The 24238-nt window shown below is 44.0% G+C and overlaps 1 protein-coding gene across 3 annotated transcripts in view; it reads right to left on the bottom strand.

Annotated features, from left to right (window-relative positions):
* Positions 1-24238, bottom strand: part of PLEKHM3 (pleckstrin homology domain containing M3) — a 97917-nt gene that overhangs the window by 52045 nt on the left and 21634 nt on the right. For all 3 annotated transcript variants that reach the window (XR_010390040.1, XM_064515218.1, XM_064515220.1), the window contains exons 3-5: positions 22963-23898; positions 8392-8537; positions 266-459 (exon numbers count right to left, since the gene is read on the bottom strand). Coding sequence is in view for 2 of the 3 variants with exons in the window: in XM_064515218.1 (XP_064371288.1) it covers positions 266-459; positions 8392-8537; positions 22963-23898 (1276 nt within the window). In the remaining variant the exon portion in view is untranslated. The remainder of the gene's footprint in view (positions 1-265; positions 460-8391; positions 8538-22962; positions 23899-24238) is intronic.

Below are 24238 nucleotides of genomic sequence, written 5' to 3'. Positions count from 1 at the left end.
GAGGAGTAAAAGATGCTCAGGCACAACGTGTGACCCCTGTGCTAACAGTTGTCAAGAACAACTTCAGGCATTCAGGCCCTATAAAACCTGCTGGAACCATTTTCTTTTGACAGTAGATACCCAGCTGCCCAAAGAAGTCAGGTAGAAGCACAGTGTCTTTCTAAATGTGTAACACCTTCACAATTGGATTGTGGGAACAAAAAGGAAAAAAACAACAAAAAAAAGAAACTACATCCTTGTGCTGCATGTCGTCCTTGGTCCTTACCTTCTACGCAGGTCTTCAGCCACTGCTGCTCTGCAGCTGAACAAATAGGCCCGGAGAGATTTTAGCTGCTGTCTCAGGCGGACAACAGTTGCCAGAGGTTCAGCATGCTGGTACAACATGGGATTTTCCTGTTGGATGTCAATCAGTGGTTCCTCATACACGTATTCCAGGAACTCTTTGGCTTGCTTTGATACCTGAAAAACAAAGCAACCAGTTTAGCCAGGCTTTCCTCCCAATTCTTTTTAAGTGGCTCTTCTTCTCTGTGATCTGTCAGTCATTCTCTGCTTCTGAAATGTTATTCTGTTACCAGATGCAGACGAAGCCAAAGCTGAAAGAGATTCAGCTGTCTCTGCTTATACCTAAGTCAAACTTCATCAAGCCTGTGAAAGCTGAGTGTATGAGCTAATTGCTCATCCAAAGTACAGTGATATTTTCAGCCACACATATTTTCACTGCAGAGTAACATAGCACAGTAGATGTTTTCCAGGTCTAAAAACTATACTCAGTAAGGTTCTTCCCTGTTAATACTTTTATGTTTGTTTGTTGTTTTCTTTTGGGCAAGAAAGCAAAGATCAAATAAGTGTGACATGAGAAAAGAAAAAAAAAGCCTGACATTAGAAAAGGCAACATATACACTACAAATCCAGTTGTACTGTACTATCTCGGGGCATAGAATTCCAGTGTACTGTACTACTCCAATTTCTTTCATTCTTAGCTATATGGTTAAAAAAAAATAATCAGAAGCACATCTATCAAGTTTTTAAAAATGCAGATAAACAAAACTGGGGTTTATTGGTGTTACTCATTCTCAGTATTTCATCTGCAAGAAAATTTTCTTATGCCTTTTTCATGTCAGTGCTCTGTTATATCTTCACCTGTGAAGAGCTACTGTAATCCTGATAAATTAATGAGACTTTTATTCTCACTAGAAAAGATACTCCTATTTCTGAGGTGAGAAGGCCAAAGTCCCTCTCATTCCTTACTTCTGCATTTTATCACAGCTGGAAAGAGAAGATGGGATTATCTGAAATGAACTGCAAATCACTTGAAACTGTGCTATAGAAATACTGTGTTTCGCAGTTCAATTAGTTCTCAGTTAGGACCTTTCAATCAGTGTTTACACTGAGGCAAGGGAGGGATGAATTAGGCTAACTATGCTACCTTTCATGCAGTTAACAAAAGGAGAAAGGGCACACCACAGTCTCCTCAGATTTAGGAAGTTATTTTCCTTCTGGTTCTGTAAGATAGGAAGTAGGAAAAAGCAATATACATCTGTACAAATAGCAGCACTTCTAGTAACAGAGCAAGTCTGAGGCAGGAGTTACTAACTATCTGCAGGGAAAGCTAGTCCTAACTGCAACCTTTTCACAATGCATAATAATAATAATATAATAAATAACACCCAGGACAGTCTTTCCATGAACAGTTACACAGATAACACAAAGTGTATTTTTAAATACAGTAGACCATAATTTCACAGACTTCTCAAGTCCAGAAGCCATATCACACATATGACTTATTTCTATAAAACATTCCACTCATTTCCCTCTCCTTTTTTTTTTCTTTTTTTAAAGCAGTCCATGTACAAGGAATCAGGATGTCTGAATGTGGGAACAGACAACATACCCTGTAAGGAGCAGCACAGATAACTTGGATTTTGCAGAACAAAATTCTACAAATCTCAAATATGTCAAGAGTTCTAACATCAGCAAAGTTGATGTTTTATTAGACCCACTAACTGCAGTTCACGGAAGAGAACGCAATTAAACAACTACTTTCAAGCTGCTTTTACAATCATTAAATGATCCAGCTGTACTATCTCAGCCATCTCCTAACAACTGCTGTATCTACAGTAAATATTTTTCCTCCTTCACTGATGGGCAAATTAAGCCACTGATTCAGTGATTCACTAGGAGATACATGAATGCTCAGTACAGCCCCTAGCACTACACCTCCCACCAAGGTGTCATCCTTCAGCCCTGCCCTAGGACTGTCAGCATGACCTGAATCAGAGCAACGCTGCTGTGCTTACTTACATGCCATGCCAGAGGAAAGCCTGGAAACGCCAGTGCGTTCGGTTCACACTTCAAGAGCAGTGGAGGAATAGAGTCCCACACACAAAAGGGTTTCCTGACTTCTGTCCTCTGCAGGACCTGGTGCTTAGTCTTGTCTTTGCAGTCTTACTTCTTTGCTCTGAACCACTGTTGAAGTGATGGGCTGCCCCCCATTCTCCCGCCCTGGTGCCTGGGTGATGGGATCCCATTAGCAAGATGGGATTACTGTCAGCAAGTGTTACAGCCCGGCCCATGCACACTCGTACCCCTGTATGGGGGAACCCTCCTGAGGCTGCAGTTCAGTGCACAGAAACAAGAAAACGACAGAATTGAGGTCACCTGAGTGACTCTGCAATATATATGCATTATGAGGCAAAGTGTTAAATGACACTTGTATCTTATTTTCCTGATGGAGCTGAACCTCATATTAGGATAGAGGCTGGACAAAGAGAAGCTATTCTCCATCATTCAGTGTGTAGCCCCACGCCCTATTTATTGCACAAATCCAGATCCCAACGGACAAAGTATTACAGTGCAGCTCTGGCGGAGTATGGTTTGAGCACAGCCTTTGAGAGAAGAGGAGAGAAGGGAACATTTCTCTCTCCTTGCCAACAAAGTACCTGAGGAGCAGTAACTGCAGGGAAAGCAGCTTTGCCTGACATGTAGGTCTTGGTTCACTGTCCATGCCTGACACAGGCACACAAGTCATGTAAAACATTAACTCACATAACCAACCATGACAAAGTTACAAGAAGCTGAAATGAAGTCTTATAATGGGAAGGGTCATGCAGTCATAATAATTCAGCTTGCTACCAGCCAATATATTAGTATATGTATTAACATACTTATAGTCTTCCCATTTTATTGGAGAGACTAGACCATCCCGTTAAAATAAAGCTAGTAGAAATGGGAAGATACAAAGTGTGACGAGTTTTAGCCTTCAATGTCACACAAGCACGGATGCTAGCATTTTCAGACCCTGCCTTTCTAGAGGCTGCAAACTTGCACTTCAGAATTCAATTTACCAGAGGTCAGCATCCCTTGAAGCCTTCTGGTACAGGAAGTTCATTTCCTGCTATGTTCATCTGGCATTTTGAACGAGCTGGAAGCCACCAGAACCAAACTGCAATACTTAACTGGCTTTTGCATGTAAACAGGGAAACCGGTTGGCATAAGCAAAAGGAAGAAGGGATGTTCCCAAGACTGCCTCTTTCTTTTCCCTTCACACAAACATGAAAAACAGAAATATGGAAACAATAGAGAGACAGAAAGAAAAAAAAACCCCAAACAGTGAGTTGGGGACTGAACTGCTGGTTTGGTTATGACAGAAGAAACATGCCTAATGGCAAAGTTTTTTGAAACAGCTTTAATTACAATCAAGGCGATTTTTCTTTTCTTATCTGCATGCTTTCAGGTGTTAAATGCATTGTTGTTTTTCAAGATCCTGGTTTTTCAAGAGGGGAAGACACAACTCTGCAGATTTCTACTGCTTCTTTTTTTTCACGTCCTGTCTTGCCAAAAGCAGACAAGAACCTCTCCATTTGCAAAGCTTACTTAATTGTTGCAAGTTTACCTTACAGATGCCGTTTAGGTGGGGGGAAATCCATAAAACATGAAAAAGAAATGTGCTCAATCACATTATATCGCCATAAAAGCCCATGTCCTGGGGTAGGTATCAGCGCTTGCTTTGCCTGAGACAGACATGACAGGCTCCAGAGACCCCTGCAGAGGGGAAAAAGATGGCAGTGGGGAGGAGTGGGAAGGAGTGAAGTTTTTCAATTACTTCATTTACTTTCCTTCCTTGGTGGACTGACAGGCACATTTCAGACTGTGTGAAATACAGAAGCATTCAAAGACTGAAGACCTGTTTTAGTTCTCCTGGCCAAAAAATGTGGTTTGTGCCTGGAGCAGCTCCACTTTCAGGCATTACTGCACTACCTGTGCGAGGCAGGGCTGTGCGCTTAGGAGAAGCTCTGCTGTTCAGCTTCATTCCAGGATGTTGCTGGACAGCTTTGTGTGGGCACATTACAGGAGGCGAAATGCTAACAGATTAAGTGATCTTCCTTTGAAAATGAGCCCAAAGGAAATGGAAATTATTCATACCAAGATCACCTCAAGAAAGTAGAATAAAATATCTGTCTTTGCCAAATTAGAGCATTTAATCAATATACTATTAAGGAATCATGCAGCTTCATTACCATCAGCTAGTACTGCAGCCAACATTAAGTTGCTTTTTAGACAACTCAGAAGAAACAGACCTTATCTCTGAACGGAGAAAAGAGATACAGATGTGAAAGTGCAGGCACTATGTGCTCTACGTCAGAAAAGCATTGCTTAGCTCCTATGGGGAAACAGCAGGAACAGACATAAAAGCATATATATGCAGAGTTGAACAAAAAGGGGAAAAAACAGCAGATTTCACAAAAGTAAAAAGATTTCTCCTATATATGGAGGGGACAAAGTTGAAGAGATCCAACCCATGATCTCAGCTCAGCTGTAACACTGCCACTTTGGCACATGACCTCCATTCCCCCTCTAATCGTTGGGGATGACAGTGTTTTCCTGCCTAAGGAATGATGCTCCTTCCTTAAATCTTCTTCTCTGAGCACTTTGCCACAGTCAGACATTGGCATAAATTTGGTCATGCTCCCAAACCACCTCACAACTGTTCTGCCTGTCTACAGAAAGTGCAAATTGATCATTTCTCACTATAATTACAGTGAATTTGATTTTCAATTGTAGCTTAAGCTTAAAAGTCTCATTTTGTTTTGTGCCTCAGCTGCCTATACCTAGACCACAGGAAGCAGAGCATGGAGTATAGTTTTTACATGAAAAACAAAACAGTTTATTTTCTTGGCAATATCACTGATACCTTGATATGAGGTCTCTTTGCCTTACTATGCACTTTCTCTATGTCAGGACTAATTATACTGCCTTGGGCCAGCAAGTTTAGTCCTTGGGAAAAGCATCCTAAGAAATAATTCTTAAATATTTTTCCTGGATTCTAGGAAAAGGAGGTTTTTAGTCTTCACATGTAGGAGCTTTATAAACTTTGAAGAATCTTACATTTCATGGCACAAGACTATCATTTTCCTGACGATAGCCTCTGGCTACCTTTTAATAATTTCCTCTTCTGACAAATTTTCATCTTCAAGAGAGCGGCTTTTCCTCTAATAGGGCATTTACTGGTTATTTTTTCCTTTTCAAACAGCTCATAATAACAATATTTGCAGACACAAAACATCAAACAGCGTCTCCTAACTTGCTGTTAGGTTTGAAGCTTTAGCATTGTCTGTTTTCCTTATGAGTTTGTTGTTGTTTCAGCATATGCTTTCTGTGATAGCAAAACAACACAGCTATCATGTTTGCTGGCATAATGCTTTGGGACATGTAATCAGTTGCCTCTACCAAGCAACCTACCACTGAGGCAGCCACAAACAGTAGATTACTGAAGTTTTAGAGAAGCTGTTTGTGTAACAAGTGAACAACTGTAGAATTTTCAATTTACATTATTTTTGGCTGCCTGGCCCAAACAAGTGTTGTCATGACATCTTTCTAGTGTTCTGGAAAGGTCTGCGCCAAGAGATGCGACCTACTAGACTTTGCAAGCACCACGTTTGGGTTACACCAGGTTCCAGGGGGTCATCATCAACTAGCAGCGCCAATCCAAGATAAACAGATCACACAATCACAGGATGGTTGAGGTTGGAAGGGACCTCTGGAGATCATCTAGTCCAACACCTCTGCTCAAGCAGGGTCATCTAGAGCACGTTGCACAGGATTGTGTCCAGGTGGGTTTTGAATATCTCCAGAGGAGGAGACTCTCTGGGCAACCTGTTCCAGTGCTCAGTCACCCTCACAGTAAAGAAGTTTTTCCTCATATTCAGACAGAACTTCCTGTGTTTCAGTTTGCGCCCGTTGCCTCTTGTCCTGTCACTGGGCACCACTGAAAATAGTCTGGCCCCATCCTCTTGACACCCTCCCTTAAGATATTTGTATACGTTGATAAGATCCCTCCTCAGCCTTCTCTTCTCCAGGCTAAACAGGCCTAGCTCTCTCAGCCTTTCCTCATACGGCAGATGCTTCAGTCCCCTAATCATCTTCGTAGCCCTCCACTGGACTCACTCCAGTAGCTCCATGTCTCTCTTGTACTGGGGAGCCCAGAACTGGACACAGCACTCCAGATGTGGCCTCACCAGGGCCAAGTAGAGGGGGAGGATTGCCTCCCCCGACCTGCTGGCAACACTCTTCCTCATGCAGCCCAGGATACCACTGGCCTTCTTGGCCACAAGGGCACACTGCTGGCTATGGTTAACTTGTTGTCCACCAGGACTCCCAGGTCCTTCTCCGCAGAGCTGCTTTCCAGCAGGTCAGCCCCCAAGCTGTGCTGGTGCATGGGGTTATTCCTCCCTAGGCGCAGGACGCTGCACTTGCCTTTGTTGAACTACATGAGGTTCTTCTCCGCCCAACTCTCCAGCCTGTCGAGGTCCCTCTGGACGGCAGCACAGCCTTCCGGTGCATCAGCCACTGCTCCCAGTTTTGTGTCATCAGCAAACTTGCTGAGGGTGCACTCCGCCCCTTCATCCAGGTCACTGGTGAATAAGTTGAACAAGACTGGACCCAGTACTGATCCCTGGGGGACACCGCTAGCTACAGGCCTCCAACTAGACTTTGAGCCACTGATCACAACCCTCTGAGCTCTGCCATTCAGCCAGTTCTCAATCCACCTCACTGTCCACTCATCTAACCCACACTTCCTGAGCTTGCCTATGAGGATGTTATAGGAGGCAGTGTCGAAAGCCTTCCTGAAGTCAAGGTAGACAATATCCACTGCTCTCCCCTTGTCCACCCAGCCAGTCATCCCATTGTAGAAGGCTATCAGATTGGTGAAGCATGACTTCCCCTTGGTGAATCCATGCTGACTACTCATCATCTTTTCCTCCACATGCTTAGAGATGACATCCAGGATGAACTGCTCCATCACCTTTCCAGGGATGGAAGTGAGGCTGACTGGCCTCTAGTTTCCTGGGTCCTTCTTGCCCTTTTTGAAGACTGGAGTGACATTGGCTTTCTTCCAGTCCTCAGCCACCTCTCCTGTTCTCAATGACCTTTCAAAGATGATGGAGAGTGGCCTAGCAATAACATCCACCAGCTCCCTCAGCACTCATGGGTGCATCCCATTGGGGTCCATGGATTTGTGTGTGTCAAGTTTGCCTAAATGATCTCTAACCCAATCCTCCTCAACCAAGGGAAAGTCTTCCTTTCTTCAGTCTTTCTCTCTTGTCTCCAAGGGTCTGGGATTCCTGAGGGCTGGTTTTAGCAGTAAAGACTGAAGTCTTTACTTCAGAAGCGGCATTCAGTAACTCCAATTTCTCTGTATCCTTCGTCACCAGGGCACCCACCCCATTCAGCAGCAGGTCCACATTTTCCCTAGTCTTCCTTTTGCTACTGATGTATTTGAAGAAGCCCTTCTTGTTGTCCTTGACATCCCTTGACAGATTTAATTCCAAATGGGCCTTAGCCTCCCTCGTTGCATCCCTGCATACTCTGACAACATTCCTATATTCCTCCCACATGGCCTGTCCCTTTTTCCACATTCTGTATACTTTCTTCCCCAGGAAGAGCTTCTCCCAGGAGAAGTTAAGGCCTCCTGTAGTTGTCCTTGCCTAGCTCCCCTTTCCTACTAGCAGCAGTCACCTTCTAGTTCCTTGGGGGTCCCCAGAAAGCCCCCACAACTTCCAACAAGGTCCTCAAAAGTTCTAAGCAGAGCCCAGACGCTGCTGCACAAACTGCTGCATCTGTTTGCTGCCTCTGTTAGCTGCGCTCTCAAGGAGATGCCACCAAGGAGAGGAACGGCTGCTTCTGCACAGGGAATGGCTTAGGCCTGACTAAGGAAGTTGTGGAGACCGCACGTTTTGTTGAGAGACAGCAGATTCACTAGGACAGGCTCATTCTGGCTAGAGGGACATCAGCAGACAATACATTTAATCCTCAACCTGTTGTGATGTCTGTGCTTTGATTTAAACAGCAATTCAGTTCATTTGTTAGCAAACCAACCTGCAGGCAGATTACCTTGTATTTCGAAGTGTCCCAGTTATGAACGAGCCGTGCAGGGATGAGGAAGGTGTCATCCACGTGGCAGGTGCTGCAGTAATACCACCCACTGTAGCTGCACACCTTGGCTTTCCCATTGGACAAGCCTATTGAGCGCTGACAGCCTGGGGAATAGAGAGGGGAAAAGACTGAGTTTGTATACCATGCCAGAGGTGCACAATTGGGATGCACTAAGAAAATGAATTAACCGTTCCTCCATCTGACATTTTTTTTTAATTAAACAACAAAGTATTTCTCATTCCCTAGAGATAAAGGAACAAATATCAATATTCTGCCACTAACATGGAAACAACATACACTGACTTCAGCATCTAACATAAGAAAAAGAGTTCAGAGGGCAGTCAAAGGGTCCTTAGCAGTTCTCAAGAAACAAAGGCAAAAGACCAGCTGCAAGATGTCTCAACACTGGGCATTTAAAAGCCACTGTCATCTGAAAACTGTGACCTGAAGCTTAAATAGAAAACCCCAAATCAGGGAAGCACCATGCACTCACTCCAGACAGGCAGGCCTTTTTCCCCACAGCTGGATAGGTCGGCAGAAGCTGCCTGGAGGAGCGCATGCAACCTCCTGCTGCCAGCCAGGAGGGACGCCGACACGACAGGTAGGACTCAGCCAGGGCAAACCATAGCCAGACCACCAATAACCACTGTGAGCAGCAGTCACATTAACCATGAGTAGTCCATGACTTGCAGTACTCAGGCAGCTTGGCTGCCTGGATCTCTATGCCTCATGGCTGGATTACCCTGTGCCTTATGAGGTATGAGGTCTGCCTGAAACTTTTTCCCCAGCAGGATCGCTTGTCTCTTCCCATCCCCTCCTGTGTGGAGTCCCTGGGTGAAAAAAATGCAGTCCAAAGCATCTCCTTTGGTTGGAAAGGACTAATGCAGATCTCTCTCCCTCACCTGACCACCTGTTCTCACAAAACATGTAGAAATGCAAGGTATCTGACACCTCTGTCTTTCTGTCAACCACGGTTAAAATGGACAAACAGGTTCAAATAATATTACAGTGGAGGACTGGAAGACACACAGCACAGTCACACTGAACAACCCACTTAGGAAACAAGGCTAAAAATGTTTGGATAAGATATAATGAGATGTCTGTGGTTGTTCTTAACACCTCTTTGACACAGCACACACAATGGTATTTCTGCTTTTCCTTCAAATACTAGTGTTTCCGTATGACACCTACAGCTACAGACACAATTAGCACCAAAGCCCCGCTCTGGAATCTGTTGTACGCTCAGATGATCTCTGCTGCAGTTGGTTAGTAACGCTGATTAGCAGAATCATTGTACAGCACTTCTAAGGCAAAACTGTTAGTTAAACAGTATTTTACAAGCAAAAGTGTGCTTTTGTCAGTGTAACTGGTTTTGTTTAGTGTTATTACATAACTTATCCCAGTAAATGCATCTTTTTCTCCAGTAGAATTTATTCTTATCTGGGGAGAGCTTACAGCAGCTCAGCTACTCTAGGTATAAATTTAGCTCCTCCTTCTCTCCATTATCTGATGCTACCTTGTCCCTGCTGCTCCAATCAAAATAATTAGAATAATCTGACCATTGATTCTCAGCAATACACACGATCAAGAGAACCAGTGCAGGACATGTCCTGTCTTTGCCCCTGTCTCGCGCTCATATCAAATGCATCTCTCTCTCTCCCTCTCATCAAATACTTTTCTCTCTCTCTCTTTTTTTTTAAACTGAGGGTCATGCAATTTCTTGAAAAGGCAAATATATACACAGTCCAGTTGATGAAAAAGATGCATATGTTAATGTCTCCTCTTCTGCCATTCATAAGATCGGATATGATCTAAACATATGTCTGTGATGATATTCAATATACATAATAAAAAAGCAATGTCTCATCTTAGCTAACAGAAGACCCAAATATTAGAATTAGGACTGTAAATTACTGTCATTGTAGAAATAATTTTTGTATGATACATGGTGGCAGAACTTTTTGCAAAGCAGTATTTTCTGGACAGAAAGAATGCCAGTATGCCTTTTATAAGGGTAAAGTCAATGCAAATAATCCAGCAGCGTGTTACAAAAAAAGATAACCTATGACTGTGGCTTGGGACTAGAACTTAGGAGCCAACAACTTCATATTTCCCTTAGAGTGAAGCAAGCATTTGCCTGCTTTCATTTTTTGTGCTTGCCTCTGTATTTAAAATAAGCAGATTCCTGACTAGTCAGTTAGGAGAGCTCCCACGCAGTCCTGCTCCACTGTGCTGGCACAGATGAAGTTAGCAGGCACCCTGGTAGTAAGCTCCGCAGAAGTGGACTGTAGTACGCATAGAACTTTTCTTTTAATTTTTAAAATGCATTAATACATAAAGGTGACGGGCTTGAACAGCTGAAGAGACATGAAAAAACTGCCCTGTCTGTCTGATATGTCATCCTATTAGCCCTGGAAGATGCTCACAGAAGGTACTCACACTGTTGCTATGGAACCCGTGTTTTTAAGAGCTCAGCAGTGGTAAATCTTGCCTCTCTGTAAAGGAAACACAGAAATATGCCCCCTTCTCCGCTCACAAAACAAGATGATGGAATCTATGAAAGAGTGTGTTCCCCTTCCCCAAGCTAAATGGGAATAAGCTCTCAGAACAGGATAATATTTGCATTAGCAGAGGCTCAGCACAAGGACTTCAGTGCCAGCCTTGCTAGAACTAGTGAAGAGTCTGAACACTTCTCCTCACAAGCTGCCTCTGAATTTCAGATCACTGAAAACCCCTGAAGCATCAGTGTTTATACCTTGACTGGCTCCAGTTTCAGCATTCATTATATATACACTAAGCCTCTCAGGTTGGATGAAACAGTGCAAAATGGCATGCAGGATTTTACCAGCTCACTGTATTGGAACTAGTGATGCAGTCCAAGTGATAAAGCTATGACTGAATAAGACTGGTGTCTCCTAACTCAGTGCCATTAAAACCTTTATACACATCCCCCACTAGCCAGCATTAACTCTCAGAAGGGGTACAGGACATGACACCAATGTCACCTGCCACAGCACACTCCCTCTTGCTCCACAGGCTGCTGGTTTGTCTTAGTACACTCACTACTACCAGCTAGAACGAAGGCAAGAATAAGCTAAACTCCAATTTTTTTTTAATTTAGATCATTCTAAACTAAAATGTTTGCCTTTGAGAAGTCACAATTTTAAGGCTTAATTTCTTGCAGTCTCCTGCAGCCAGAAACACATTCCGGTCAATGGAGAGAGTTTCCTCGGGAGAGCAATGCCAAAGCACTGAAGTGCTGAGGGGGCTTCCCTCCTCCTCCTCCCACAGATGGTTATGTCCAGCTCATAAGGATTGAAGTTCTCCTGGCTGAGGAGGGTCTTGGTGTGCAATCCTGGAAGCCCTTCCCTTCAGGATGAGTAGTTTTAAAAGAGAAGGACATGGAATAAGTTTCTACCCAAGCAGCATGTACCCCTTATTCCAGTCCTTCTCTGAGCCCACTTTTGTTTCCTAGTTTCTCAGACACAAATTTTCACATGGTTTATTTCCCATTCCTCTTCATATCCTCAAGTAAATCATATTCTGCAAAGCTACATAACATTTGTAAGGTTGAGGTTTCTTTTAGATGAGAATGTGGCACCTACCTTATATTTTTCTTTACCTTACAGGCTTTCTGTTTGAAAATCACCATCTTTTCCATTCCTATCTGTTGTGATTCATAATGATGGCTATTTCTACGATCCTTTCAAATCAAGTTATCAAAGCACTGATTTTCTTTGATGTTATGCAGTTCAAAGTGATGTAGTGTGACAAACATATTTCTGTGGCATAGACCACTTAGGCTACTTTGGTTTTTTAAGGTGGAAAAAAAAAAGCAAGAAAGAGAAAGGGAGAAGGAAGAGAAGGAAGGAATAGCTCATGGCTTACCACCTTGGAAATCCTGCACCTGGATGTTCAGGAACATAAACTTGCCATCACGTTTGCCAGAAGGGAAGACATTACCTTTTCCTTGCTTTAAACTTGAGGGTCCTTCCCAATGAAGTCAGACATAGCAGACCACCTCAGAGAGATCAATAGCACAACTCAACAAATAGCTTGGAGTGGAGGGAGGGACCATTTCATGTTTGCAGAGAAAATACTTGCCTACAGCTGGAGAAAGCAGCTCCCAGAGGACAAGGGAAAAGCAGCTTAACTTTCACCAAGCCTCTCTCACCTATACCTAGTGCTCACACAGAATATCATCCACCTAACATCTGTGCAAAGGGCTGGCAAACCCAGAGCCTAGAGCAAGGAGAATACTGTAAAATTTACTGTTACCAAATCATCCTTACCTAAAGGATGTTGGAGAGCAAGCTATATATAGAATGTAGCTGTAGATATACTGTTAGCAAAGTCAGAGAATGAACAATCCCAAACCTTTCATCAAAGAAAATACACCAAAACAGCCTTGGAATCAAGTAAGGAAAAGAGGGGCTGGAAAAAATAGCAGCAACAAAGCACTGCTGGGCACAGATGAACCTCTCTCAACAACATCTCTGAGCAGAGCTGGAGCATCAACATCAAGAGGCTCCCAAGTGCCAACACTTTGGGAAGAAAGTAGTACACAAGATGGGGTGAAAGTGTCAGAACAAGCCCCTCTGATTGACTTGAGGTAGGGGCAAGGGAGCCTAGGGAGGAAGAAACCAAGACATGTAGATACAATTCTTCTGCAAAGTGTGGAGAAAACCACTTCTGCCACTTTCAGGATGTTGCAATGTGCTCAGATTCGACAGTGATGGCAGACACATACAACTATTTTTTACCCAGATACCTATTTCTTTAAACTTCTGGCAAGAAGAGATTGGAGTAGCTCCATAGTGAAACAGAGAAAATGGAAGACCAAACTAGAATTAAGTACCCAACTGTTTTCCTTATTCAATAAAGTTCCTCGCTCAGTATCAGGAAAAAGCAACTCTCTCATGATTGTGTACAATAATTAAATCTGTGACAGATTAGCTTAGAAGCTAATTCATTTAGAAACAACAAAAAATACAAAGAAAATATGATGACCCAGAGACTTCAAAAAGCTTTCAGCTTGATAAAGCTGTAAAACAAGCTAAGCAGAAGCACAGCAACAAATTTTCAGTGTTAAATCAGACATACAACATTTCTCTAGCTGCTCAGCAAAAACCGAACAAGAAGGTGAGCAGCACTTCAGTTTCAGGCTGTATTTTTTTGCGCATCTGCCTCAATTCACTCCACAGGTTTTTTCCATGGGAAAACCCAAACCCACAAGTGAGAAAGACAGACTTACAAGCCAGCTCAATCCCCAGCATGTCTCATGCTATTCATTTTCTGTACAACATTCATTCTGTGAGGTGCTTCCCACTCTTATGCCTACCCCGGTTTGAATTTGCACCTACACTTCGTCCCTTTCCCAGTATTAGCTTTCTTCCAAAGAAATTCTCTTTCTAAAGAAATTATCGAAACTCTTATACTTCCAAAAAAAGTCTGGCCCTCTATTCACCTTTGCTTGCTTTTCTATGAGCTTCTTACTGACTTTTTCAAGAAAAAGCTAACAGATTAAACACAGAAAATGAAGCCATGTGGTTTTGACCCTATCCAGTTACAATTATCTAAGCAATATACAAATCCCACTGTAATTATTGTCTAGATTGGCTTCCTCAGAAATCAGGAAGGGTTCACTGGTTCCCAATTCCAAGCCTCAATTTTTTAACAGACTCCAAAGGATGGACCCAACCCTCCTGAGTCAGTGGAAACTTTCTGACTATTAGAAGGAGCTCAGGACTAAGCCCTGAATTAACAGCTTTCCCGTCTTCAATTATTGCCATTTAAAGATAAAATGCATAGCCCTGTCTTTGCTATCTCTCGTACAATCCACGTCAGCTAACTTTAGCCACCCCGTCTGGGCTCGCTGGCAATGGGCTGCGTTCTAGGCTGGGAGACAGCCCAGTCCAGAGAGTGATCCATCCCAGCCTACTCCCAATGTCTCACACACACCGCGCAGAGCATCTCTCCAAGGCAGATGAGATGAATCATCCCCTAGGCACCTAGGCCTTTTTCCAATCAGTGAAGACTGAATTAGCCTAGACATCTAGTATTTAGGTTGCTAGGGTTAGATGATGTAAACAACACCCTTTATGTCAGTCATGCTGAACATGCAGAATCATGAAACTATGCAAGAAGAGGATAAAAAAATAATCACTGGTGGAAACAAGCTGGGTGTTAGGACACGATATGCAGACATATATATGCATACGCAACACACTGCATGTTTGCATTATACCTATCCCTTGTACAAGACATGCCACATGCACACTGCGGGTTACAAGGCTATATTCTGCCTCACTAATAAAACTGACAGTAATTAAGCCTGCAAATTTAACACTGAAAAGGCATAAATGTCAAAAATCTAATCTTGCACTTTGTGCACATGTTAAGAACAGAACTTCATAAATAAAACCGGGACTAAAAAATACTAGCTGTGTGACAAATGGCTGCAATGAAACTTTACTTTTGCAAACTTCTGGCTTTTTATTTGCTTGTATTTTGCCCTTTGAATTTCACCAGAGTATGGGTTCTTTTACCTTTAGTGTCTAATGCTAAGAAGTGCCGAGATGCCATTTTTCCCAGAGAATTTGCTCCGAGGGAATTAGAAACAGTGATAAAAAGACATGCTTCACAAACAGTTATAGTCTGTGAATCCTTTAGCACATAGGCAGTTTACTTTCTCCTGGTGCATCCTTTCATTTCTCCCCATTCCCAGGACGGCAGTGCTGAGGAAGAGTAGCACACATGTCAAGCTAATTTACCATTCTCTCCTCCCTGCACCTCACAGGATTATTCTCTGCAGTATTTGGTGCTTTGCTGAGACACTGAAGCACTGCCTGACAGAAGAGACAATAGCTCCTGTGGAATGATGGACTGGCAGCAGTCAGTAATTCAGCAGCTTCTTAGTCAGGGATGGGGGCTGAACACGCTCTCTGGGCCAGCTCCTGAAGGCTGCCAGCTAGGAGTAAGCATACAACTTGAGGATAATTAATAATGGTATTCCCAGTCCTACAGTTGTTTACATTCATGCTTGGCTTTCTATCCTGGGAAGGTAGACAAGAGGCCAGAGCAAAGAGCGGGCGTTTATGTGATCAGAGCAGATAGATGTTGGTGCTAATGACCTCAGCTGTGGCCAGGTGAGAGAGGCATTTAGCAGAACAAGCCTCTACTTAATTCAGTTCTCCTATCTGCTCTGCGGTTCACCTGAGGAGGATTTACCCCTGCACTGTTCACGCATTCACTTACACTGAAGGCTTCCTCTTTTGCCAAGTTTCTTGTATCTGATACAGGGGCTACTAATATACCTAGAGATAGGTACATCAGCCCTGTTTCAGTCTGAATACACCAGCTGGTTTTGTACCTACTTCTAACACAAGGAATGACTATGCAGTAAGTGTGGTTATTTATTTTCAAATGAGTTTGGGCTTGCCAATGATGTTTCGCTCAATCTCCCCTTGGTCACATACCACTACACAGGCAGTTGTTTGCAGAAGGCCAGACTCGGAGCCTGAAAACTTCTTAGTAGCTGGCCTCTAGTTTAGTCTCTAACTTCTTTTACACTGCTTCTGATCTGATCCACATGTAATAGCGCTGCCAGTAATACACGGCCTTGGCATGCGAGGAAGGGGGAGAGCCCTACCACTCTCCAACACAGACACGAACACTAATTTTGTTGTAGTGGACCTAACAGAGCCTTGTTTCTTCTGCATTTGTCTCTCAAGGCTGCACACCCATGTGGATTCTCAGATGCTTAGCAAAGGCAAAACATGCACTGCAGCTTTTCTTTCAGAGAAGCATTAAGAGGGGCTCCATCTGATGTCTGCTTCTGTGGAACCTGTAAGATCCCGACACCTTTGCCACCTCTTCTCCTCTGTCAAATTTTGTTAAAACTATCAGATAGATTCAAGCCATATAGGGCAGGGGTAAAACTGAGAGCAAACATAACATAACATAACCTTTGTTTCCTTAGGAAACCAAATGAACAGTCATACCCTAGTTCAGGGGAGCTGGTAAAAAGCTGTACCTGCAGAAAGTGTTGCGGAGTGTCTTCCTGGGAAGGGAAGGCCTTTATTAGCAAAAGCTGACCTGATCGATTAAAAAGATGCTAGCCCACCAAATAAAGTTCTGTCTCATAACATGATTAGTATGGAATCTCCAGGTTCTCTAGAGAAGAATTTGGAAGTTGGGAGCTTTCGGGGCTGAAAACACTGCCATGTGTCCAGATGTAGCTTTTGCCATCCCAACACTGTTGAGACTAGGACATTTAGACTGATTTGGGCATCTTCTTTTGAACTGGCTTCATGGGACAGACGGACAAAAACCATGAGTTCTCTGGGGGTAGCGGAACTAATATTTAGCACCCACGAGGCTGGAGGAAACAAGGAACAGCCAAAGACAAACGCAGAACCTACAGTGAGGACAGACATTCTCAGATACAGCAGAATTGAGATCATTCTCCCAGCATCATGGATACCAGTAAAAGAAAAAAGCACAAGTATTTATCTTTTTGATGGGGGAAAAAAAAAAATCAACATGCTGAAAACCTGTGGAACTGTTTCCAGAGAGCAGATCAGAGTGACAGGGTCACCCTTCCCTATACAGAGAGAGCAGGCACCCTTTAAATCTGCCAGGAGAAATACACAGATTTATTCAGCCAGAACATTTGTACAGGCTCTTCTGCCCGCAAGGCTGAGGCAAAGGCAACACCAACCGAGGATTACAAAAGGCATGACAGGGTGCACGACAGGCAGCGAGCTGGCCGGGTATGCATCTAAACTGCCCTTCTGGGCAAGAGCAGGCCACCTCCAGACCAAATCCTATGAAGAGGAAAATCCCTCTTCGCTAAAGAGTCAGCCAGCTCCCAAGAAGGTGAAGGACCTAACTTCTACCAGCTTAGGAAAAGCTAATATTTTTGACTACCATTTTCAACAGCCAACTCCATTTAAAACTGGATTGAAGAACTCACTTGCCTTACTTCTGAAGATCAAATGGCTTCTGTGATCCTAACTGATGACTAGTAATAGGTTTAATCAACTGAAGCAAATGGAAGAGACACCACGCAATATCTTATCTCTTGCCGAACAGGAGTTGTCACAGAGCAAAGACACCATGGAACAGTGGACATGCTTTGAAACATGCAGGTTTACTTCAAATGAAGTATTCCCCACTACACAAATTCCAGTCACCCTTGACTGGAAACTTCCCCATCCCTCCTCCCAAGAAGCCAGAGGACTTTAACCATGGTGTTATCTTCCAAACAATAGTTTAGCCATGGACAATGTTTTTTTGCTCAACTGGTTTTGTCTAACAAAGAGTAAGATAAGAGTTTAAAAATACCACTGTTATCAATGGAAGTTTCACTTCTGAATCAACAGAAACAGGGCCTGAAAGTCACATACGAGACTGGAGGACTGTAGTCTAAAGTGAATATACTTGAACAACACAGCCATTACAATGCAACACACATTCGCAAAGGATATTACAGTGTCTCAAATACAAAGAAAGCAAAAAGCTGCTTAAGTCAGAGAATGAAAAGAGATGAACTGAAATGAAACCAAGCACAAAATAAGCAAGCACAACCCTAAGTGCCTGGGACAGGTGAGAGCAATTGCCATTTGGGACTAGCAAAGTCATAAGAACAGAGTGCTGCCAGCTTTCTGAAGGACCTTCTGGTATTCTACTATTGTGCTAAGTTTGCTAAGATTTGTCCCCTAGTATTTTTACTTCAGGGGCTTGCTGCCATCAAATAGGTGCTGCGTGTGATGACGATTCATGAAGTATTTGCTAAATTCAAGGAACGAGCACCCATACTTTTCAACTATCTGTATTTTTCTGACAAGCTGGACTAAGTCAATGTGGTATTTGTATCATTAAAGTGCTTTTTTTTTTTTTTTTTCAAATCACGCTTGCTGGCTTGCAGGGTATAAGGAGAATACTTATTTTTGTGAGGAAAAGAAGCAAGTCTACTTTTACTGAAGATAGGACTGGTTTCAGATGAGTGGGGTTAGGAAGAACACAGAGGCTGCATGAGCTGGGCATGATGCACCAGACTCTCCCCATATTCACAAAGAATCACAGCACTGGAGGCAGAAAGACTCCTTTCCACCTGCTGCTCAATTTGACAAGTCTGTGGGCTCAAGAAATAGGCCATTTACTAACCTTGGCTTCTCTACTCCTAGTGTTCAGTTCAGCCAGCCAAGTCAATGGAGCCCTAACGGCAGTATTTATCCTTTTGGCAAGTGAGGAGGAAAGGAGAAAGCAGGGAAGGAAAGACAGAAGGCACCCCAGATTAGAAGCAAGGAAAGACAAAGAGGCGTCAAGCACATTTTGCAGAAGGCAGAAACTCCCATATCCATTAGGCCTTGCTGTCTAAGCAGCAGGCGATCCTGGCAGACACAACCAACTTCCCTGAAAAATGTTTGTTTGTTTTAATAAAGTACAAGGAGAGAAACAGCAAAAGGTGACAGAAAAGAGCATCACTGAAAGAACAGGAGCCAGGCAAAAAACAAGGGGAAAGGTCATTTGTCTTCCCCATCTATGGAAAAGTGAAGGCATGAGCCAAGGGAACAGGAAAAGTGCCACTGGGGAGATTTGCTTCTGAAGCCCTCCAGAAGCAATGCCTGCCTTTCCCCACGAGCGCACAGGAGCACACAGATGGCCAGACAGGGAGACAGGACAGCCACTGGAGTGCTCACCCCTGGCCACCACTGCCTGGCAGATGCTGCACTTGCCGAACACATGGTTTGATGGAAGTCACTTCACCCAAAATTCCTAACCTGGTCAGCTGGGGGATTTCTCTTGCATCCCGATTAAATAAATGTATAAAAAATAAAACCAAACACCCTATCACGGTGCATGCCTCTCATTAGCTACATATTAAAAAACAAATCACAAAACTTAATGTTTATCAGCTTGGACTCATGACCAGCTTTCACTTCATATCCACGTGAGGGCATGGGCAGGTCTCCCCAAAGTCTCACCTGAGCAAACCAATGCTCACAAATGTCACACCTGCTCAGAGCCCCAAACACTGTCCATGGGAACACAGATGTACTTTGTGCAAGAGCAACAGGACGAGACCAAGCCTACAGCTATGTGAACTGTATGTGAAGGACGGAGAAGGCTGCCATTCTGGTGCCAGCCGTTTCTAGCTCCCACCACTTTCCAAAAAATATTACTGTTCCAAGCCAAAAATACAAATAATGGCAGCAAAGGTAAAAAGGTTTATTAAAACACACCTCGCCACTGTTAATCAGTGACCTATTCATTCACCTTTGGAAATCACGAGAGGTAACGTCCTGCCTTCTACAAGAGACAGTGTTAGAAACATGGGGAAAAGCTTCTATCTGATGACCAAGCGAAGGAAAATTTTTTGCAGGCTACCCTTCTGACGCCGAGGTACCAACAGGTTGTCCTCCCTGCTTCATGACCACATCTGACACCACCGCCCTGGCTTACATGGCGAGTTGAAAAATGCTAGTCAGACTCCAAGATAAACTTGTCAATAGAAAGGCACAGACACTGGCATTCTTCCCTACCTGCTTGTGAGTGTCAGCTGTTTGTCCACGACCAGTCCCTTGAAAAGCTTTTTCAGAAAGGGGGATGCAGAGGGCAATTCAAACAGAGGAATGGGGAGGGGAACCCCACAAAGACTGCAAAGAGAAGGGGGGGAAGAGGGTCCCCATCAGGTCCTCCCAACAACCTTCTTTATCAGAGGTTCATTGTCAATCAATTAGCCAAGGCAGCAGGGGTCTGTAGAAAGGGGGGCAGCTCAAGAGACAATGGTCTGCCCTGTTGTATTACTATTTAATCACTTTTCCTAAATAAATAAAGCAGCCCTGAGGTGCTGTCATGTCAAGGGAATTTATAACAAAAAAACCCTTCATTTTTCATTGGTCATTACTTTTCCTTCCCTCCCACCCCTGCAGGACTAGAGAGGGTTATTACTGTAGCCTTAAGTTCCATCTTTGTGTTGCTTGCCTTTGATTCCCACTCGGACCTTGCCACTTTCTGGCACTAATTTGTCAGGCCGAACAAAGGAGGGATTTGTACCTCCTGTAAGGTCTCAATTAGGAAAAGCTTCTGCTGTATTATGTGCCATTGGGACAGGACACAAAGACGGTAATTACAGGAATTTGCACTAAATGGCTGAAGAATTCACAGCAAAACTTTTCTTCCTCCCCCCTCCCCGTCCTTTTCCAAGCTTACCCCTCCCAGCAGCGCTGGGGAAAACCGCTCTCAATGCCTGCAAGATGTAATTACCAACAGCAGGCCCCTTAGGTTAAACAGCAGCCCATGCAGGGGAACAGCACAAACTGCCTGCAGGGAGCAAGGTGCAAGGAGAGCGCCTCAGCTTGCTGGTGCGCCTCCAGAGTCTCCTCAGCATAAGCTTTTCTGAGCCGGACAAGATTTCCATTTCTCCCAGTTATAATTATGATTATTCATTCACTTGTACTGTGGTAACAGCTAGAAGCCCCCGCACAAGCTTAAAGACCTCCTGTGAGGGTCCCAGGGCACACCGCAAACCACCTGAAGTAGGGGCTGTGTGTCCCCGTCCTCAGGTAGTGAGTCCCATCAGCCTGGTTCTCACAGACTCTCCGCAAGCTGTGTTTCTCTGCACGAGACCCTTTGTTCAGTATTGCACACTAAAAGGAGTTCACAGGAGCACTGGGAATGCCTCATATATAAGTGTATCACGAAAAAACTTCACGCAACTCTGGCAGTCAGAGTGCTTTATTTCTATCAGGTATACATGATTGACTGCAGATGACGTGTCCCAAGTTTGGGAGAAGAAATGCACCTTTTTCCATGTGAAATTCTGCTTCCATACTACATAATGCAAGACCAAAATCCCTTCCACATTGGAAACAATGGTTTTTTTTGTTGCTGTTCTGGGGTCTGATCCTGCTTTTGAGGAGATCATTGGCAATGCTCACTTGTAACTCTCCTACACCTTAGACAGAGGACGGAAGAAAATGACAAATTCTTTCTCTACCGAACTTTGAATGAAAAAAATGAGAAAGGAATAAAGTTTGAACGGAATCTGGGACATTACCTTAAACTGAGGCTGTTAATTCTGCTGCCTTCCGGAGTTTCACAAAACCAATCTGCTAGGCAACACATCCGGCTGGATCCATCTTGGGGACTTTTACCTGACCCATTCCCAGAGCCTCCCTGCTGCTTTCATTCTCACAGTTACCATTAAAAAAAAGACATCACCATGTCCCTGTTTTACAGGCAGCAGATATTTTTAAAGGACTTAGGTATCCAATGGTGTTCAGGCGACCAAAGTTATTACAGTACCCAGGCACCTTAGCTTTCAGCAAGACCCTGGCACACAGTTACTCCCACAAAAACTACAGGTGACCAGGCAGGTCCTGCGCACCATGGAGAGCTGGGCAGGAGGATGATCTGCAGGTCACTAACAGGGAGGCATGAATCCAGCTGCACCCGCAGCCAGCCTCACAGGCAGCCTACTGCTTCTGGGGATTGGGTCTCCCCTAGCAGGGACGCGGGCCAGCCAGCAGGCCCTGGGCCTGCACAGCCTTGCACCACACCTCCCCAGAGCCATGTGTGCATCCAGAGCAACAAGGGACTGCCACATCAGACAGCTCCCCCACCCCAGGGCAAAGCAGAGAGGAGGCAGGACCCTAGTAGTTTCTACAACAAAATGGGAAAACCCTTCTAAAAAGCTGTTTCTGATGCAGCTGATAATTTCTAAGCTCATGCAACTGAAGCCAGACACAGAACACAATCTGGGCACAAAGTACCTTTGCCAAAGTAACAGGATAATGGACTGCATTTACATGGGTCCCCTCTATTTTTACTTTACTCTCCAAGAGGATAAAACCATGCTTTTGCCTTGGGCTAGGGTCAGCATTCAAATGAACTAAGATTTTGGTTAAGAATAATTAGATGCAGATGCTTAAGGTCATGTTTTCACCTCTGCCTCAAGAGAAGAAATAAGCAGATAAGCTCATGCCTCAACCTCAGTGTTAGAACACGCATAGCCAAATGACTATTTCAGGGAAGCGTATACATGCTTTCAGGAGTCTCCCCAGAAGGCTCAGAGCTGAACTTGGGCTCCAAAAAGGATTTGGAGGGGAAACAATAATAAAAGGAAACAGTAATAAAAGAAAAGAAACATGCTTGAAGTTGGAAAGCTGTAATAGCCAGAATTCCCTTTGATTCTGGACCATCCTTCCAGTGGCCTGCAGCAGAGAAAATCCGTTATCCTGGAATGAAGCCCTGGCCCGTTCAGCATTGTATGCTACATGTGCAGGACCTAGTGTTTCACAACTACTCAAACACTGCTGAATTCCTGTATGTCTCATAGGCTTTTCACCCTATTTTACAGAGAGTAAGAAAAGGCTAACACACTGAAGTGCCCATGGCCAGAGATAAAGGAAGGGAGCAGCTTTGCGCTGCTAAAATGCATGTGAGTTCTTCCAAGGGATTTTTTCCCCTCTTTTCCTGGACAAGGAGAGTAGGTGCAGATTCTGCAGCTCAGTTGCTTACCTGCACACTTGAAACTCTGAACTGTGAGCCCTCTCTCTAGCGACAATGTGGTCAGGATGCTCAGGAAGCTGGTGGTCACAGACTGGCGCTTGCTCTTTCTAAAATCTTTTCCAAAAGGCCGATCTCCAGGTTTGTTCCTAAGCGTGACTTGCAGGTCCTGACCTAAGCTTCTAGCAGCACTGGCTGCTGCTCGCAGTGCCTCCATCCACTCCTGGGCTCTCTGACGGGTCTCTGCACGCAGGCGGAGGACATCTTGAGGAAAAATGACCTGAAAGCAAGAGTCACAGCCATCCTGAGTATCTGTCTGGACTGACAAGCACACATCAATGTTGTAGCTCAGTAGAGGGTCTTCATCAAGCCTACCCGGTTGGAATGCCATGAGATAAGATCTGTTCAAGACAAAAGTAAATGCCTTCCAGTTATTCTGAACAGTCAACCTATAAAGAGTCCCTGATTTGAGAATATTTTGGTACTCTTTAGTGCTTTCAGTCAAATTCATGGACAACAAAAGCTCCATGGGCTTCTCTAGCAATCCATTGGTTTGAGGAAGGTCACTGTTGTCATCAGGCTTCGGTGCATTCTCCAGCTTCTCCTGCGGTCTCATGAAAGTCGGCATGGAGGCACGCACCACTTCCCAGAGTTTCTGCCCCCAGTCCAAAGCCTCCCATGAGGACTCTGCCTTCAGCTGTAGCTGTGAGTTGTCTGACAGAACAGTGTCCACCACCTTGGTTTCAATGCTACCAGTAACAGTGACCCTTTGAAAATGCATGAGCGGATACACTGTGGGAAGAGTCTGATTGCCACTGCTGTCCAGGCAATACAGGTACAGTTCATATGGGGAGAGCTCAGCATAACAGGTTTGCCAGTAGCTGTCATTGTCCCTTCTAATTTCTAAGTATCCCTTCTTCAGAATATTTGGGAATGTTGGCTTGTGTTCTGGAAGACACAAAATGAAAATATAACTGTTAATTCTTTTTAAATGAATCATTTCACACTGTTATGTCATTTTGGTCTATACATCTCTCCTATCAATACATCGTATGTTTCAAACCTAGAATCACTGGAACAGCCTTCACCCAGTAGGCTATATTCATCATCAGCTGACTATACCTTTGAGTCAAGAAAAGTATAGCACTTTTTTATCCGCAAATACCAAAACACTTTATAAAAAGGCGATAGGGAAACAGAGGGACAGAGAAACAAAACAATTTTCCTGTGATTATCCAGGAGGATCGTAACAAAGCAACAGAACAGTTGCAGGTCTTCCAGATCCTAG

Source organism: Dromaius novaehollandiae, chromosome 7, assembly GCF_036370855.1.
Source record: "Dromaius novaehollandiae isolate bDroNov1 chromosome 7, bDroNov1.hap1, whole genome shotgun sequence".
Lineage (NCBI taxonomy): Eukaryota > Metazoa > Chordata > Aves > Casuariiformes > Dromaiidae > Dromaius > Dromaius novaehollandiae.
Note: the sequence above shows the minus strand (reverse complement) of the source record. Positions and strands in the feature narration are given on the sequence as shown.